The sequence below is a fragment of the Pyrus communis genome, chromosome 9 (genome assembly GCF_963583255.1).
Source record: "Pyrus communis chromosome 9, drPyrComm1.1, whole genome shotgun sequence".
Lineage (NCBI taxonomy): Eukaryota > Viridiplantae > Streptophyta > Magnoliopsida > Rosales > Rosaceae > Pyrus > Pyrus communis.
In genome coordinates, this window is record NC_084811.1 from 2,748,174 (window position 1) to 2,765,325 (window position 17,152).

Here is a 17,152-nt window from a genome sequence, read left to right on the forward strand (position 1 = left end):
TAAAAAAAAAAAAATCAATTAAAACTGAGGTCATTTAGTCATCAAACTATATAAAAACAAATGAACGGAATTGGAAAATGTATTACGAAATGTCTATGTATTTGCTACAATAGATTGACTAAATGATCTTAGTTTTAATTCATTTTTTGCAAAGATTATCTTTACAAAGTGATCCATAAAATGAATAATTATGATCATAAACAAAAAACTCTTTACTTGAAACACGAAGAATTTTGAGTAGGAAGTCCTGCTCATCCTTGAGTAGCCAAGCATTGTTCTAAAAAAAATGTAAAATTTTAATAAGGTTGCAAGTACACTTGAAATTGCAGTATATGAACTCGTTTGAAAATGCTTTTAATATGATTGATAGAGCCTAGAGAAAAAAATTTGGATTCCAACCGCACTTGAAGTGTTTTTCCAAGATTTAGTTGCATTTGTACTAAGAATTTGTTCAGAAACTCTTTTCACTTAAAACGCCTTCATCTATTTTAAAAGTATTTCCAAACGATATTATTTACACTAAGAGGGAAAGGTAGTGGACTAAATCTCATAATGAGCTAGTAATAATGTGGTTAAATTCGTCTTTGATGAGAATCGAACCTAAGACCTCTCACTTACAAAGGAATATGAATATCACTAGACCGTAATATTAAGTGTCTTGTAACTCAGTTGATTAAGAATATTCGTCCATACACATGAGATTTTGTATTCGAATTCTCTTCCTCGTAGTTTAGATGAATCTCTAAAGTTTCCAACAATTCGAAAAAGAAAAAAAAAACAAAACAAAAAACAAAAAGACCAAAATTTGATGGGTTGGCGGTTGGCCCCCGCTGGGTATTTGCCGTAAATTGGGTTAATTGGATTTGACGATCATGATTTTGATGTGTAAATTGGACCCCACGGAATCACATCACATCAGACGTTAAGCCTACAACTGCCCAGGACTGATGACTCCCTGTCAGCTTCGGTCACTATTATATTTTAAATCATAAAATAAATATATATAATTAGTACGGTGTACATTTAGTAAAATGAATATATGGTACAAATTAATCTAAAAAATATAAAAACATATTAAAATTCAAAATTATGCGGTAAAGATTAATTTAAAAAATAAAGATAGGCACGAAAAGAAATTAAAATATATCAGTACAAATTAAACCAAAAAGATATTGGTACAAAACTAAAAAAATGGGTACATATTAAAGATAGAAATATATGAAAAATATCGAAAGGGATGTATTTAAATATGACTAAATAAGTTTTAAATATTAAAATTGAAATACGATGACATGTAAATTATTTAATACTGAAATAATGATGTGAATAAGTCAAAGAACCTTTGGTAAAAAAATGAACAAGAAGTAAGGTTTCGGTTCATGAAAAATGAAAATGAGGAGAGAACCTAATTTATACTTATTTTATATTTAACGAAAAATACTTCAACTATTATGTTGTTTTTGGTATGAGAATTGTTATTAGCATTCTAAAAATCTCATTTGGTAATTCAAACCTTCTATAATTAGAACGAAAAATACACTTGTTAGAAATGTAGAATTAGATTTTTTTTAGTGCTAATAACAATTTCCTTTGGTATGTCTACAAAACATTTCATGTTTTCAACGCTCAACTTGTTTATTGACTACAAAATGCCAAAAACTTTATTTCTCACTTTAACGACATTTGCGTCCCATCATTTTTCATAATATTGACAAGAGAACACACGATTTTAATGTGCAACTCATTTATATATAAACTAGAAAGTGCCAAAAGCTTACTTCTTACCGATAAATGCATTTGCGCTCGGTTAGTTTCGTTAATGTCAACAAAAATTGAGGCTTTCAACGCGCAAATAATATCATTGTGAGTATATACCAGGCTTCCAACCTTGGACTAAATCCCAAATTAACCCATTTATCCCTCCCTCCCCCCAAAACACCACCTAACCCAAGCTAAACATTGGGCTAAAAGCCAAATGCTAAAGTTGGGTCAAATACCCCCCAAGTCCCCCCCCCCCCCCCCAAAAAAAACGCATGGACTCGCCAAACTTTGGGCTAGTCTCGGCCCGCCCACTCGTTGACGCCCCCCACGTGGCCCGCCTCCATTTAGCTCTCGACAGCTGAGGGCCCACTCTCAGGGCCCCTGTCGTCCACTTCCCCAAGCCCAACGGCTCTTTTCCTCATCGAATGACTAGCATTTAAGGACCGTTGGTTGATCCAATAGTCCATATTCAAATTTTATTTTTAAAATATGTTATTTTAAAATACATTGAATCCAACGGCTGAGATCAAATATAATCAAATCTAACGGTAAAAACAAAAAAGATCTAACGGTCTAAATTTAAATCCAACGACTAAAATAATTAAAAAAAATTATTTAACTCAAAATTCACCTAAAAACTCTATAAATACCTATGTATTTGTTCAAACATCCACACAAAACTCAAATTTCTCCTACAATTCTTCCAATTTATCTTTTTACCACTTATTTCCATTTCCAAATTGTTCAACATGGCAAGAGAACATATTCGAGGTTGTAATTGGACTTGTGAAGAAGATGTTGTTTTATGCTTGGCATGAGTTTCAGTTAGCGAAGATGGTGCAGTTGGCGCAAATCAATATTAGTTGCTTGGTATTGTGCCATTTGCATTGCCCTGCTACACCTTCTTCCATCACCCTTTGATGAGATATTAAGGATTTTTAGGAAACAAAAACTCTTTGAAAGTTGAAAGATTTGTGAATATAGAGGATGATTGAAGGTTGAAAAATTGTGTGATCAACTAATATTGGACCTATGTTTATATAGAGGATGATTGATGAAAGTTAAACGGTTGCTGAGAGTTGAAAGTTTGGTGTTGAACGGTTGGTGAAAGTTGAAGGCTTGTTTTGTGAAAAATTGAGTGATTTTTCAATATTTATCGAAATTTAAATATTTTTAAATTAGAATGTTCATAAAATTAATTTACGATAGTCTACATATTTATTTAAAAAAAATTGATTTAAGAAAAAAATTAGCCTAAGTTCATTCTTTAATAATTCCGAGCTAAATTTTAGGCCATAAATGTTAAAGCAGAAAAACAGTTTTTGGGCTAAAAACTAAATTTTTTCAAGCTAAAAAATTTGACTTTTAGCCCAAAAGTTGGAAATGGTCTAAAAGCTTATGCCGGTTGGGGTATTTACCTTAAAGTCATATTGGGCTTTTGTTCTTTCTTTGAATGGGCTTCTGACTTAAAATCATATTGGGCCACGTCCGGACAAGATTATATAGGCGGGAAAGAGTGAAGTACCGTTTGCACGAGTCTGAAAGAAACGACATGTCGCCCCTATAGAAAAACGCAAAATAAGGAAGGCACACGAGACCCTTTTCTCCGTCTCTCTCTCTCCTCTACTGACTTTCTGCAATCAACTGAGCTAGGGTTTCGGAGTCGCCATGGCCGATTTCCAGAGCTCGACTCACCGAGCCAGGTGGATCTTTACTCCCGAAGAACTGGTAATTCGCCTCCTCCGTATTTTCGCCTTTTTTTTTTTTTTGGTGTTCAGCGAAGGCCTGTTTGGTTGCCGAGAAAATGAAGGAGAATATAATTTCTAACTTTCTAGGTTTATTATTTCCGTCGTTGATTTTGGCTTCGATTGTGCCGAAAATTTAACTGTTGCTTTTGCTTTCGCTCTCTGTTTGATTTCCTCTGTGAAAAAATTGAAGTGGTGGCCAAGTTATAAATTGGAGGAATTTTAGATGAAATTAAATGAAGAAGCTTGTTTTCTTTGGGGCATTGATGTTTGCAAGGCTTTGAAGTTGAATTGAAATTTCGTATGCGTTTATTGATTTGATTTTTCAATGTTATAGGTTGGTAAATACAAGGCTGCTAATCAAAGAGCAGTGCAAACATTGGAGAAGGTACGTATTGTTTGATCGAAACAAGTAACTGATATCTTCATGCAACTCTCGTTGATAGCTGATTGTTTCACTTGTCTGTTGGAGTGAGAGTGTATGTACTAATGCATCGAGTGTACCTTATTTGATGGTTTTAGGAGATGTTTACTGGCTAAGCGGACTAGCAGAGGATGTGATGAAATTAGGGCAATGTCTTGACATATTGGTTTAAGGATATAATTATACCTTTCTACTAATGCATGTGATTTGTATGTCATTTGAAGTATTACATGTCGAAGATGTCCACATTTTGACCCATAGGAAAATAGTTATCTTTCCGCAAAGTGGCTTGAATTGTTTTCAATTTTTATAACAAATAATTTCTTGTGTAGTATGGAGCGACACTAATGGAAGTGGATGTTGATGGAACATTATCATACCCTAAACCCCAAGTAAATGGTAATGTTCTTTCGAGGAACCCCTCCCCAACCTCCCCTCCCGCCACCCCCTCCCCCCCCCCCCCCTCCCGCCACCCCCCTCACCCCCCCCCCTCCCGCCACCCCCTCCCCCACCCCCCTCCCCCCCCCCCCCCCCCCCACCCCCACTCTTCCCCCACCCACCCAAACACACGCACACGGAGCTGGTTTTCAATGGCTTTAATTTTTTTTTTGTTGTCTTTAAATACAGACGATTCCCGTCCAAAACCCATTAACATTGATGAGGAGCAATTTATGCGAGTATTTTATGAGAACAAACTTCAAGAAGTGTGTACCAACTTTCACTTTCCGCATAAAGTTCAGGTATGTGGTCTCCTCTTTTGACAGAAAAAAAAATAGTAATAATTATTTAGGAAGAATGAAACTAATTTTTTTTTTATTATTAATTTTGGCACTATCCATGTCTAATTGGTTTCATTTGCAGGCAACGGCTCTCATATATTTCAAGAGGTTTTATTTACACTGGTCGGTGATGCAACATCATCCCAAAAATATAATGTAAGGTTGGCTTATCTCTATTAAGTATCTCTGTCAATTGTCAGCATACGTGATTGTGTGGAATTTTGGTTCTTCTAGGTAGAAATTCACTAAGATGTTGAGACATTGTAGAAAATCAGGTCATATTTCTAATGTTTATTGTGTTTGTACATGTACCTAATTGTTTGTGGATTTTCAATTTAAATTGATTGACTTGTGCACAGGTTAACCTGTATATATGCAGCTTGTAAAATAGAGGAAAACCACGTATCAGCGGAGGAGCTTGGTAAGGGGATCTCACAGGATCATCAAATGATACTCAATAATGAGATGATAGTTTATCAGGCATGGATGTGCCACACATTTCTTTGTTGTTTTTATTTTGTTTCTGTTTTCTTTGTTAAATATAATAAACCTTTATCTTGCAGACTTTGGAATTTGATCTTATCGTTTATGCACCGTACCGCTCAATTGAAGGATTTGTCAATGATATGGAGGTAAAGTTTCTTACGGTTTTCTCTAGTGCAACTTTAATATATATATATTTATATATTTAGGAATCCTTTAAAGGTGTCCCCATTTTTTTTTGAAAAATGGGGATCCCTCTTGTTAAAGGGCCTGGTATGTGTGTGTGTGTGTGTGTGTGTATGTATATATATATATTTTTTTTTTTTCATAATGCACTTTTAAGTTTTCTTAGAAGTTCCTTCCACGCACTTGGTGACAATTAGTGTTGATTTCTAGGAATTCTGCGGATTAGAGGATAACCAGCTCCAACATCTCAAGGTAATTGTTGGCTTTATGTTAATTGTTATTTGGCTGAATAGCATGTTGAGTATCTGTATCTACACGACTGAATCTTTAAAAGTCATTCATTGTTGAGATGCTGCATTTTGAATAACCAGTCACAGGCAATGTATTGCTTCATGTATGTTTCTTAACCGCTACACATATGTTGATGGATGTTTTGATGAGATTGCAGGATGCGGCAAAGATGCAAGTTGATAAAATCATGCTCACAGATGCACTACTCCTTTTCCCTCCTGGGCAGGTATGATTTGTCAGTCAAGCTTCTTGCTGTTTACAGCTCAGAATTTTGTTATTAATTTCAAGCTATCTTAATTTGATGTAGTTGGCATTGGCTGCATTGCGTAGTGCAAATCATGTATGCAGAGTTGCTGACTTTGAGAGGTTATCATTTGCACTCGGGTTTCCTATCGTTTTTGTTAATAGTTTTCTTTCCTGTATAGTTCTACTTATGCCTTCCTGCCAACTTTCCTATAGGGTTTGTTGTTGGACGACACTAAAAAAGTTTCTTACATGAATGCTCATTTTCAGATACCTGAGTAGCATTCTCTCTCGGCAGAGTTCTGCACATACCATTTCAGAGCTAGTCGAATTCCTCAATGCAATTGATTCTTGGGTATAAATTCATTGCAATCAGCATATAAGTGTGTTGCAAACTTCATAGGCTCTCTGATAGTGGCACGAACGTTTGTGAAAATTTCCAATCTCTTTTCTTCATGTCTTATGTATGTAGGCAAAAAGATACAAGTTTCCTTCAGACAAAGATCTCAAGCACATCAACCGGAAACTGAAATCTTGTTGGGGACTTAGTACACATGACGAGTATGCTCCTTATCTTGAGATAATCACGTTTAATCCGGTTACCTTTTCCCTTTGAATCACGTTTAATCTGGTTACCTTTTCCTTTTGTATCATTGCCATACATTGACTACTTTTCAGGAGCAAGAAGCGGGATAAGAAATCAAAGCACAAGTCAAAGAGGAGTTCAAATGAAGCACAAATTCTACCATCTCGCGCTCAAATGTATGCCCATTTTTGTTTTCTGTTGTTTTAATCGAAGGTCTAGTGCGAGTGAGGCTACCATTTGGCGGCTTAGTTTTGTGAAATTTGCCATCTTATCTCGGTTTCTGGGCAATTTCATGTGCTTGTCCCTTAGAGATTGTTGATACACTGCTACTGGTGCTACTGGTGTCTGAACAGTTGGAGAGAGCCAAATTTACTTTCTTACCGTATTAACACCTTTTGTATGGTTTCAGGTAAATTTATCTCGGTCTTTCCCTGGGATTCAGTTCGTCAGGCTCGGAAAAATACTCCAACCAGTCATCCTGTACCTTACGGACGACGAGAATTTTTACCCGTGCTTTAACTAATGTTTTCTTTCTCCTTATCTTGCTATCTTCGTTTGTGTTCTGTTGTCAAATTAATCTAATTTATGACTTTGAGTTTGAATGCGATGAAGAATTTTATCTGCCAAAAAAAAAAAAAAAAAAAAAGGAAAAAAGAACCCTGCATTTCACAGTAATGAAAGTAACTTCCATTGTATTCAACAAAATGTGTGTTTTTTTCCATAAAAGAATGCAAAGCTTTTTGGTTTCGACCATAATCATTAACAAATAGGGCTTCTATTTGGAAGCGCTGGAAAGATGATAGAGAAATGCAAATGATATTTTCAAAAGTGCGACTCTTTAGTGTATTATAATATTGATACGAGAATTAATGTTAAATAGTAAGGTTACAGAGTTCATGAATGGTTTTGAGAAGGGTTCTTTATCCTCCTAATCTCTCTATGCTTCTATGTGTTCTATTTGAATGGTCATAGTTAAGTTATGCCAACGTTTTATATTGATTTTTTTATAAAAATAATAAAACAAAAGCAATGCGTAAAAGGAAGGGATGGAATGAGACGAGAATATGAAAGGAGAGAATCATCTTGATTTTACTTAGAGAGTATTTTTGGGATTTTCGAGAAAAGTCATTGAAAAGGGTTCCACAGTTTTATTTTTTTAATTCAAAAACACTTTATAAACTTTCTTTAATCATTAGTACAAGTGGCGGTGCTAATATTGTAAATAAATTAAAGCTTGGGCACAGTAACAGTTTCGTAATTAAGTTGAAAGTTGGTAACACCGGCAACTGTTTCTTCATGAAATCCGCAACGGTTTCCTCGTACTCGACAAAATTTATTCTAAATTAGCACCCTATTCGTATTTATTCTGATTTTGCACCCCTACTCGTATTTATTCTAAATCCTATTCGTATTTATTCTGATTTTGCACCCCTACTCGTATTTATTCTAAATCCTATTCGTATTTTGGGTTTGGGTACGTATTTTGCTCCCTAGTCTCGGACAAAAACAGAAACCACACCGTTAGCTCAGAGCAGTTCAACAAACGTCGCCGTTTAACCCTTCATCTCCTTACTTCCCACTGCTATACCCTGAAAGGCAGCAAGAAAGAAACCCTAGCTTTTGCCCGTATTTTCTCGGAAACCAAACAGGAAGTAAGTGTTTCATTACTGTAAAATACAGATTGTTATTTTTTCTGCTTTTTTTATATTTTGCTATGGAAAACAAACAGGAAATGCCTCCAAGAAATTTATCACTTCTGGTCAGGCTTTCATGCCAACCAATTTCAGAAGCAGGTTTTGTTCTTCAATCTCGTTTCTCGATTTCTTCCATTTGTGCTTTTGGTAGAGAATTTGAACCGGAATCGGTTTTTTTTTCACTTATTTAATTTAAAGTTCCATCCTGTTTAATTGTCTGTGAAATCAGCTTTGACAATTTCATTCAGATGAACTCATGGCTGTTCCGGACACCCGAGAACTTTGCTTAAAACCGACTATTGCGTAAAAATTAGAGATGAAATACAATGCCAGTGTATAAGTTAGTAAGCCCATGTTTTCGTATCCAGTTACGCTTAGTTCACTGGTTAGTTTGCATCAGGTATCATACTAGTAATGTACAATACTGATACCGTGCTTGACCATACATGTCCGGAAATTTGGCCTACTGATAGCTGAAACCAGTCCTACCTTGTAACTGTGGTACCTAAACCCGATTTGTATAACATGAATGAGTTTTTCATGGTGGAATCAATTAAGCCTTGATGTTGGTTTTCGTTCACTTGGCGTCCTAATGTGGCATCTTTAGCATATTAACTGTAAAACCTTGAGTCTTTATGTTGCTTGAGAGGACACAGAGAAGATAAAATCATAGAAAGAGATGGGCGGAACAAAAAACCCAAAAGGGGTTAGGGAGTCTGAAAGTTGAGATTCTATTGAATCTGTTTCGTCCTTGAGGACTTAGTGGCCTATTCTCTAGAGGATGATGAAATACGATGATCTTCATCTGTATTCATCATTATGTTAAAACTGTACTTAGTCAAGTGATTAGGTGCGTCAAAAGGTATAAAATGTATTACGATTAGAGATGAAATACAATGTCAACGGAAATAGGGTTTTAGGCGTGCACCTAATGATCCACTGCATCGATAATGTTTAGACTGAGGATGGATTTGTTTCACTACAACCTCAAAGGCTCCAAATCATCTGCCAGGTTGGGGTGTTCCAGCATGAGTCCATTGTGAAGGTAGAAACTTCTGCCTGAGTTTGCTGATTTTCCGGAAGTTAGCATTCCGTTCGATGATATGTTAACTGAATATAACAGATTAGGGAAGAAACGAAAATTAAAAAAAAAAAACAGAGAAAATGAAAAAAAAGTAATACTTTCTTCTTCAACACTTCAAAGGCGTTCCATTTTTTCATGGTAAGCTGACAAGCCTATCAAGAACTTAAGCGTTAGGGCATTTGCATTGAACCCCCATACATTTATTGTTCCTTCTTGCTCTGTTTAAGCTAACTGTATGAATTACCTTTGCAGCCGCAAAGCCTTCTGCCTCCAGCAGTACAAATAAAACCATACCATGTTCAAATCGGAGTTGTCAAGATCATCTTCGGGCGCCCTCAAAACCTCTTTTGAAAATTATGTCTTGTTATAGGAATGTACACTCTTGTAGCCACACGATCATATTTGGTTATTGGGTTGGACCTGATATTGATCATGGATGGGGCTATGTGGAAGCTTTTATTAATCCAATCACTTAAGTATTTTTCAATATTCCATGTTTTTTCTCCTTATGTTTTGGGATATTTCATAGATTCATTCGAGAAACACTTTTTGTATGTGTTAACAACGTCCAATTTGTCGATGAAAATGCGTAAAAATTGTTCAAATTTTAATATGTGAGGCTCAAAAACCAGCAAGGTACATAAGAGCAAACATTGGCCGGAATTGTGCTGGAAGCTGGTGTAGGCTGATGCCTCAGAAACATGGTCTGATGTTGTGCTGTTTATTAATCCTAACAAGATAAATGTAGCCTTCGAAATGTGTCTTGATTAGGACGGATTGTAACTCTAGACACTAATTTGGTCACCTTTTTCATAGGTAAAGTTGAACACAGCTGCAACTCACACAGATAACCCATGATCTCGTAGCCCTTTCTCATGGAAAATGAAATATGGATTCTTACAATTCTTATTAAATGGAATTTACTATTTCTGTTATACATGAATCTCCTCTTGCTTTGCGCTCTTAAACAATTCCGGAGTTGGTGTACACCAATGAGGAAAGAAGACAAACCAAGAACTGGTCCCACAACTTGTCCAACAGTTAAATGAAGACAAATGTTGTGACCGCTAAGTCTTTTGGAGATTGTGTTTCGAATTAGGTAACTTGGGTCCACAATACGTGCAATTGCGAAATAAAGACAAAGGCATTGAGAACCGATCCATTTAGAGTTGATTGGGAGTCAAACTTGAATAAGAACTCACTGTTGCGAATGTACCATATGATCATATTATTTATGAGTAAAACCATGACATAGTACTAGTAACGTACGTCATTACTAAGATCGTTATTCCTTTAATTTATATATTGATTAACCTTGTGCGTAAGAGTTCATATATGTACTTGTTTAATGATATGGTGAGACAAATCAGAGAGAGTTTGTGATGGTTGATCAGTGGTCCCCTAGCTATATGACCTTATAAATGGAAACCCTAGGAAGCATGTTAATTGAGCCCTAACTCTGACGGCTTGTAATTTTATTGGATTATGATTCTCTTACCTCCTCTTTTCATCCTCTTCCATCCCCTCCTTTCTCATTCTCTTATTTTGTCTTTCTCTTGCTATAAAAAATTAATATAAGATGTTGATGTGGCTTAACCGTGACCGTTCAAATAGGAGGAGAGGGAAGGAGAGGGAAAAAAAGAGGGAAGATAATCCTACTCCAATTTTATTAGTACATAGAGTAGGGTTTTTGCACTAATCTTTAACGGGAAGATTACCCTAATCCATATTCCAGAAGCATATAGTAAACTATATTAAGCATGCTTGAGATTCTATCAGACTACTTTAATTTCACAGTAACTCATGTTATCTAAAGCCACAATAGATTAGTGGTCCTAATCCTAGGGTTAAGAGCAAACCCTAAACCTAGTACTGCATACTGCATTGTTAATTCAGTATACTTGTATTCGATTCTTAATGACTAATTAATCTGCAATTATATATATATATATAGGAAAGCTTCACTTTGATAGTAGTTCGGTTATGTTTGCTAACCATTTCTTTTTCGGTTTTTTGAGTTTTCACTTTTTATATTTGAGATATAAGAAAAGTACATATATGGTGAAGATGAGATGAAAAAGGTGATGAGATGAGAGAGAGGAGAAGAAATAAGGAAAAATGAATGTAAACAAAGCGAAACAACTTATAATAGTTTTTGGTTTTGCGTTTTTTGCTTTCATTTTGTATCTCATTGCTTATCTATTTCTTCGAATCTCTCCCATCATCCTTATCTTTCTTCTCCATCCCTCATTTTTCTATATTTTCTCTATATCGCTAACAAAAAAGTGAAAACCAAACGCAAAAACCGAAATGGTTATCAAACAAGCACTTAGTTAATTAACTCTCATGGATATGCTAGGTTGTGCTATTTGATGGACTAGACATGCTAGTTAATTATTCAGTTCAAGATTCTTATATCATCAAGAAATCATGCATAATTAGCCCGTAAATATTTGGCATAATTTATTAGACAAGTAAACTGTAATTGCAAATCTCCAAGAACACCTATATATGGTTTAGGAGGAAATTTCTAAGATGGATAAGGGAATGAGATACAGTACAGCTCATAAGATATAGTCATGGAGGAAATTTATTCAAGGCTCGAATGGACCAAAGGAAAAATTTGATGACAAAAGATAATTTGCTACAAAAACCAGAGAAAAGATTAGATTAAATTTGAAATATATAACTAGCTAGATGATATATACACATTTGAAATATACAACTAGCTAGATGATATATACACATTTGAAATAGAATTTAAATGACTAGGAATCATTTGAAATCTACCTTCTTTGTTTCGTCACTTTCTTTCTTCTGTCAAAATCCTGACATGAATCTATGAATTGTAATAGTCTAAACAAACAATTTTACCTTATAATTCTGTCTTAATCCTTAAATCTGAAATCAATTAGTGCAAATTAGCACTAATAAATGCAATCAAAGAAAGAAGAGAAGAAATTCTTAATCCCAATCATATACATACATACATACATATATATATATATATATATATAGATAGCTCAAATATATATATTTTCTTTTTCAGGTTGATATATAGCCAGATCTTGAAAGAGAAATCGAGCGAACCCGTAATACACTGTTAAACGCAGATGCAATACTGTTTTTTCTTCTCATTATCCGAAAGCTATACCACTCCTTAACTAAGAGAAAAAAAGGAAAGAAAAATTAAACTTAAGCGGAAAACACCTGAAGAAATTAAGCATGAATATTTGAGTAGAAACTTGGATTATTTTCCTCTTACTAGCAAGTAAATTAAGCCAGTTCATATCAAACCTGACAGTTCACTGACGGAAAAAGTGCAGGCATAACTAATGCCAGCCAAACTCAAACATCGAGTGGTATGATGAAAAATCTGACCTAAAACATCATCCGGAAACTTTTTTAAGTTTCAAATGAAACTTTATTTGGCCCCAGATCCCATCGATCGGAACTGCATTCTTGATCAAGGTCATGGCTTGGTAACAAGGGAGTTGTCAACTTTCCCAAGCACCAGAAACTCCAGATTTGAAGTTTGATTTTGCTGCGCTACCTGCAGGCCTCCATGACTTTTAATATGTGCTGTGTTTTGGTTGTTAGCTGCAGCTTTGTCTCTTTCAGCTTCCCTGTATTTGTGCAAGTACCTTGTAGTAGCCTGGGCATGGTTATCAAACCCTAGAGCACTCAGAGCCCAGCAGATGTCGTCTCCATTGACGGTCTTGCGATTCTCCTTGTGACACTAGTCAGAAGCCTCGCCAGTTACAAAACTTAGGAACTCAGTTGCACATTCTTGCATTGTTTGTTTGGCTTCCCTGGAAATTTTGGCTCTTGGGGGAAGAATTTGTTTCATGATTCGACCCACGTTTGCAATTGGGAGCATTCCATCTTGTTCCTGATCTACCATGTTGATTGATCGATCCATACAATTAGATTTTGGAGGAGTTAATTTGATCTCTTCTGAGACAGACACATTGCTCTAGATCAGAATTCACGCTTGTTTTTTTATAGATGTTTATGTATATGTGTGTGTATGTACATATGTGTCGACGTCATAAGTCATTCACCAATATTAATTAATTCTATAAGTGGTTTAGTATTTGATGATACGTACCCTAACTATTCTATATTAAAATAAGAAAAATATTTGTTTTTAACTACTAATCAAAATAAATTTTCAAATTTTAATGAAGTATTACTAATAAAGTCCAACCTGTCCAAATAATATGATGGTCAAAATAGAGCTTAGGATGACTTTTAAGTAACTAATTGATCTAATTAGCAAGAAAGAACCACTAATTCTTTACATTATTTCTACAATATATATTTTAATCAGTCCGTAGCATCTGAAGCCGTATTTGAGAAAGAGAAGTAGTTTTCAACATATGTAGACGGTGGTTTTAAGCCTTTAAGCCCAATCTAAGATTTAAAGTACAATGGTCCCCACCAAACCTCTAATCTCTCTTACTAATCTAAAATTAATTAATCCTAAAGTGTTCTTGTAGTTCGTACTCCTGATCAGTTGAGTGGATGGCGTTTGTGCACGTTTCTTGTCTAGCCGTTTAGGGATGGATCCTACCAAAACCTACCTAAAAAAAAAAAACCTTAGTGTTTGATTAGCTCATGCATTAGGTTAAATAATGAGTTTGTCACTCTATTTGGTAACAAACAGGCAATGCATTTCCTTAATTTTAGCTGTGAATGATGCAAGTATGTTAGGTTTTGGTCAGGTCGATCCTCCAACTCACTAGTAGAAATGGGGCCTAAGGCCACATGGTATTTGGCACATCTCGGATCTGGGGTCGGTGGAAAATTAGCATTGAGTCTTGTGTGAGAAGAGAAATTAAAATAAACACGATATAAAACTTCTCTTGAAAAAATAACCCAAAATTCCTTACTAGTGTACATAAAATAATATAACTCTCAAATCTCATATCTAACACAATCTCAGCCCGTCTAATCCTTGTCTTGCCAAATAACTCACATGTAAAATGAAAAGTGAGGATGATAAGCAACAACCATCGTTGATAAGTAGAATATGTAATATGCCAATCAAATGTGTCGTTTTACATATACTATAAAATATGATAATAATATCAAGCTTTAACCATGTAATTCCACATCACATCATCTCTTCGTGTGTTGGTTATCCATCATAAAATGTAGCTCACCACATGACTCCTAACGTCCCCGTGTGCCATACATATTCCTCGGATAACCCAACACTAAAATTCACATGCTCCATGAACAATCACAAGAGTCCATAGAGTGTACATACACATATCAAAACACTTCCTGAAAGCTAACATGCTTGACTTGAAAATCCTGGGATTGCTCTCGCGCGAACTCGTTTTTGTTACTGGGAACTCACATGAGAACTTCCCAGTGGGTCACCCATCCTAGGATTGCTCTCGCGCGAACTCGCTTAACTTCGGAGTTCCGATGAACTCCGAAGCTAGTGAGTTCCGATGAACTCCGAAGCTAGTGAGTTCCCAAAAAGCCTTGTGCTATATGGAGGTGAGCATGTACATAAGGCACATCACCCCCTCTCTATTGGTCGATGTGGGATGTTACAATCCACCTCCTTTAAGGGCCCGATGTCCTCGTCGGCACACTCACACCAAACGGCAAAGTGGCTCTAATACCATTCTATCACATCCCAGATCGGCTCTGCTGTAGCACGATATTGTCCGCTTTGGGCCCCAAGCACGCCCTCACGGTTTTGTTTCTGAGAACTCACACGAGAAGGGTCACCCATCCTGGGATTGCTCTCTCGCCAACTCGCTGAACTCTGAAGCCAGTAAATTCCCAAAAAGCCTCGTGCTATATGGAGGTGGGCATGTGCATATAAGGCACATCACCCCCTCTCCGTTAGTCGATGTGGGATGTTACATTAACGATCCACATAATTCCATTGTTTATTCATCAATCGAGATATCCGATCTCCATTAGACTGGTTAGTAGCAAACTAAAACTTCGCTTACAAATAAGATCGGGTTAGGCCTATAAAGCATATATGCTTTGAATTAAATACGAACCAACTTGTACAAAAGATTCTTCAATTCCATTAAGAAAACCTAGGCTTTGAAAAATTAATTATTTGGCTATTAAGTAGAGGAGTTTGTTCCTATGTTCCTTCTTTCTTTTTCTTTTTTTATTCTTTTGTTTTTTTTGTATTTTATTTAAGAGGGGGAAGGTTGACGTTCTCCCTGAATAAGTATAACTTCATTTTTTCATATCAATAAAATTTCCTCATACCGTCAAGGTTCTAAAAAAACGTATGGTGCACTGGTGATATGGTAATAAACAAATGGAGATGGGTGGGCACAACCCATGACACAAAAATCCTAAGTACTCGGAACTTCAAGTACAAGAAAAAATGCTCTTAACTAATTGACTTGCAAACGTAGAAGAATAAAACACATCTTGTACTTACCTCTTTGTGGAGGCCATAATCCGACTTTGTTTTGATTCCTTTCTTTCTCTTTTATACCTTACTATCTGATGGGTGGCATTCGATTAAGACGGGAAATGAAGAAGTACTTTTTAATCTTCTTCAGTCAATCCTTTGCATGGAAAGTTCTGGACTTGCTTTAGAGAGAAATATTATTGTTGATGTCCAGCAGGAGCAGATATTGGATACCTAGCTACTACCTAGCCAGCTAAAAATGGAGTCCCTTCTTCAAATTCTCCGCTTTCTTCCTTTTTTATTTAAACGGTGACGATTAAGTTACGTCAATATCTTTTGTTTTCTTTATAGAATGAGAAAGACAAAGAAGAAAGTGAAAGGGGAGAAGATGAGGGGATTTGGATTGGAGATAATCCTACTCGGCCAAAAATAGACATATATGTACTATATATTCTAGCTAGATCAAATATTCCAGCCGACAAGTGGATATTTTTATGACTTCCTTTTGTGATGATGTTCTACTGTTTTTTTAACAAGACCACATATGTATACACATTCTCTCTAAAGTTATATGAAAATAATGATTCGCAATTGGAGGTTTTCTCGTTTTTAAGTACATAGTTCTCTTGTTATTGATGGAGACCTAGTGTGGCCTTCCGCTCAATACTCTTACATGATTCGATCAAGACTTCCGCTCAATACTCTTACATGATTCGTTCAATTGTCTTGATCAATAGTAAACTTTATTGTATGGGTGGGTGCGGGTTGGTTTGGCCAAAATTGCAACCAAAACCGACCAAGTTGGGTCTAAAACTAATTAATTCAATTAACCAACTGTGGCGGGTTGGTTTGGATTGGTTCTCGGTTTATGTGGAGACGAAAATACGTAATAAATTTCTCTTCCAAAAGTTACAAAACATAACACCAATATGATTGATTGCTCAAAGGAAAGCACAAATGAAGCAGCCCAAGGAGAGCACCAAAGCAGTAGCTGCTGCGTTCTCCAAATGGTGCCCTTGTTCTTCTCCAAGGGGACTCTTAAACTAATTAGGTTTTGTTTTCATGTGGTGGAAACACTCGTAAGTAACTAACCATTTATATTACTATACATATTAATTATGATTAAAAAATAAATATATGCAGGTCGATTTGGTTAACCGCGTCCTAAGAATTTTGGGAACCAATTAAGGTTAGTGCGGTTCGGTTTAATCACTCATAAAAAAATAAAAAAACCAAACCCGTTTGCGCGGTGCGGACGGTTCAATCGGTTTTTTCTTTAAAATGCCCAGCCCTACTTTATTGTATCAAAACTTTAAATAGAAGGTCATGAATCCACTACTAAAAGGTCAAGCACTGATACTGTCTTCAATTCCACCACCTATTAGACCAAAGTGTGTGAAAGTAGCACAAAAAACTTTGATAAATTAGAAATAAAACCAATCAGTATAGGTACACTCTTCAACGAGAAAG

At 35.8% G+C, this 17,152-nt stretch overlaps 1 protein-coding gene and 1 long non-coding RNA gene across 2 annotated transcripts; both read left to right on the forward strand.

Moving 5' to 3' along the window:
- Window positions 1–3,332: 3,332 nt before the first annotated feature.
- LOC137745065 (cyclin-H1-1) lies at window positions 3,333–7,100 on the forward strand. The gene is made up of 14 exons (XM_068484939.1): window positions 3,333–3,489; window positions 3,844–3,894; window positions 4,263–4,329; window positions 4,558–4,670; window positions 4,792–4,865; window positions 5,069–5,189; window positions 5,273–5,341; window positions 5,589–5,630; window positions 5,827–5,895; window positions 5,977–6,035; window positions 6,183–6,267; window positions 6,385–6,473; window positions 6,591–6,674; window positions 6,908–7,100. The coding sequence occupies exons 1-14, from the start codon at window positions 3,430–3,432 to the stop codon at window positions 6,909–6,911; spliced, it is 987 nt and encodes a 328-aa protein (XP_068341040.1). The 5' UTR covers window positions 3,333–3,429; the 3' UTR covers window positions 6,912–7,100.
- Window positions 7,101–8,056: 956 nt separating this feature from the next.
- Window positions 8,057–9,739, forward strand: LOC137745066 (uncharacterized). Its single transcript, XR_011069661.1, has 3 exons — window positions 8,057–8,150; window positions 8,228–8,291; window positions 9,529–9,739. It is a non-coding gene; the product is annotated as an uncharacterized lncRNA (long non-coding RNA).
- Window positions 9,740–17,152: the final 7,413 nt, after the last annotated feature.

Excerpts from the sequence above, each read along its gene's own strand:
- LOC137745065 (XM_068484939.1), top strand. The coding sequence starts at position 3,430 with ATGGCCGATTTCCAGAGCTCGACTCACCGAGCCAGGTGGATCTTTACT. Across the intron at positions 5,190-5,272 it reads ATGAGATGATAGTTTATCAG|ACTTTGGAATTTGATCTTAT; the intron begins GCATGGATGTGC and ends TTTATCTTGCAG. Across the intron at positions 6,268-6,384 it reads TCAATGCAATTGATTCTTGG|GCAAAAAGATACAAGTTTCC; the intron begins GTATAAATTCAT and ends TTATGTATGTAG.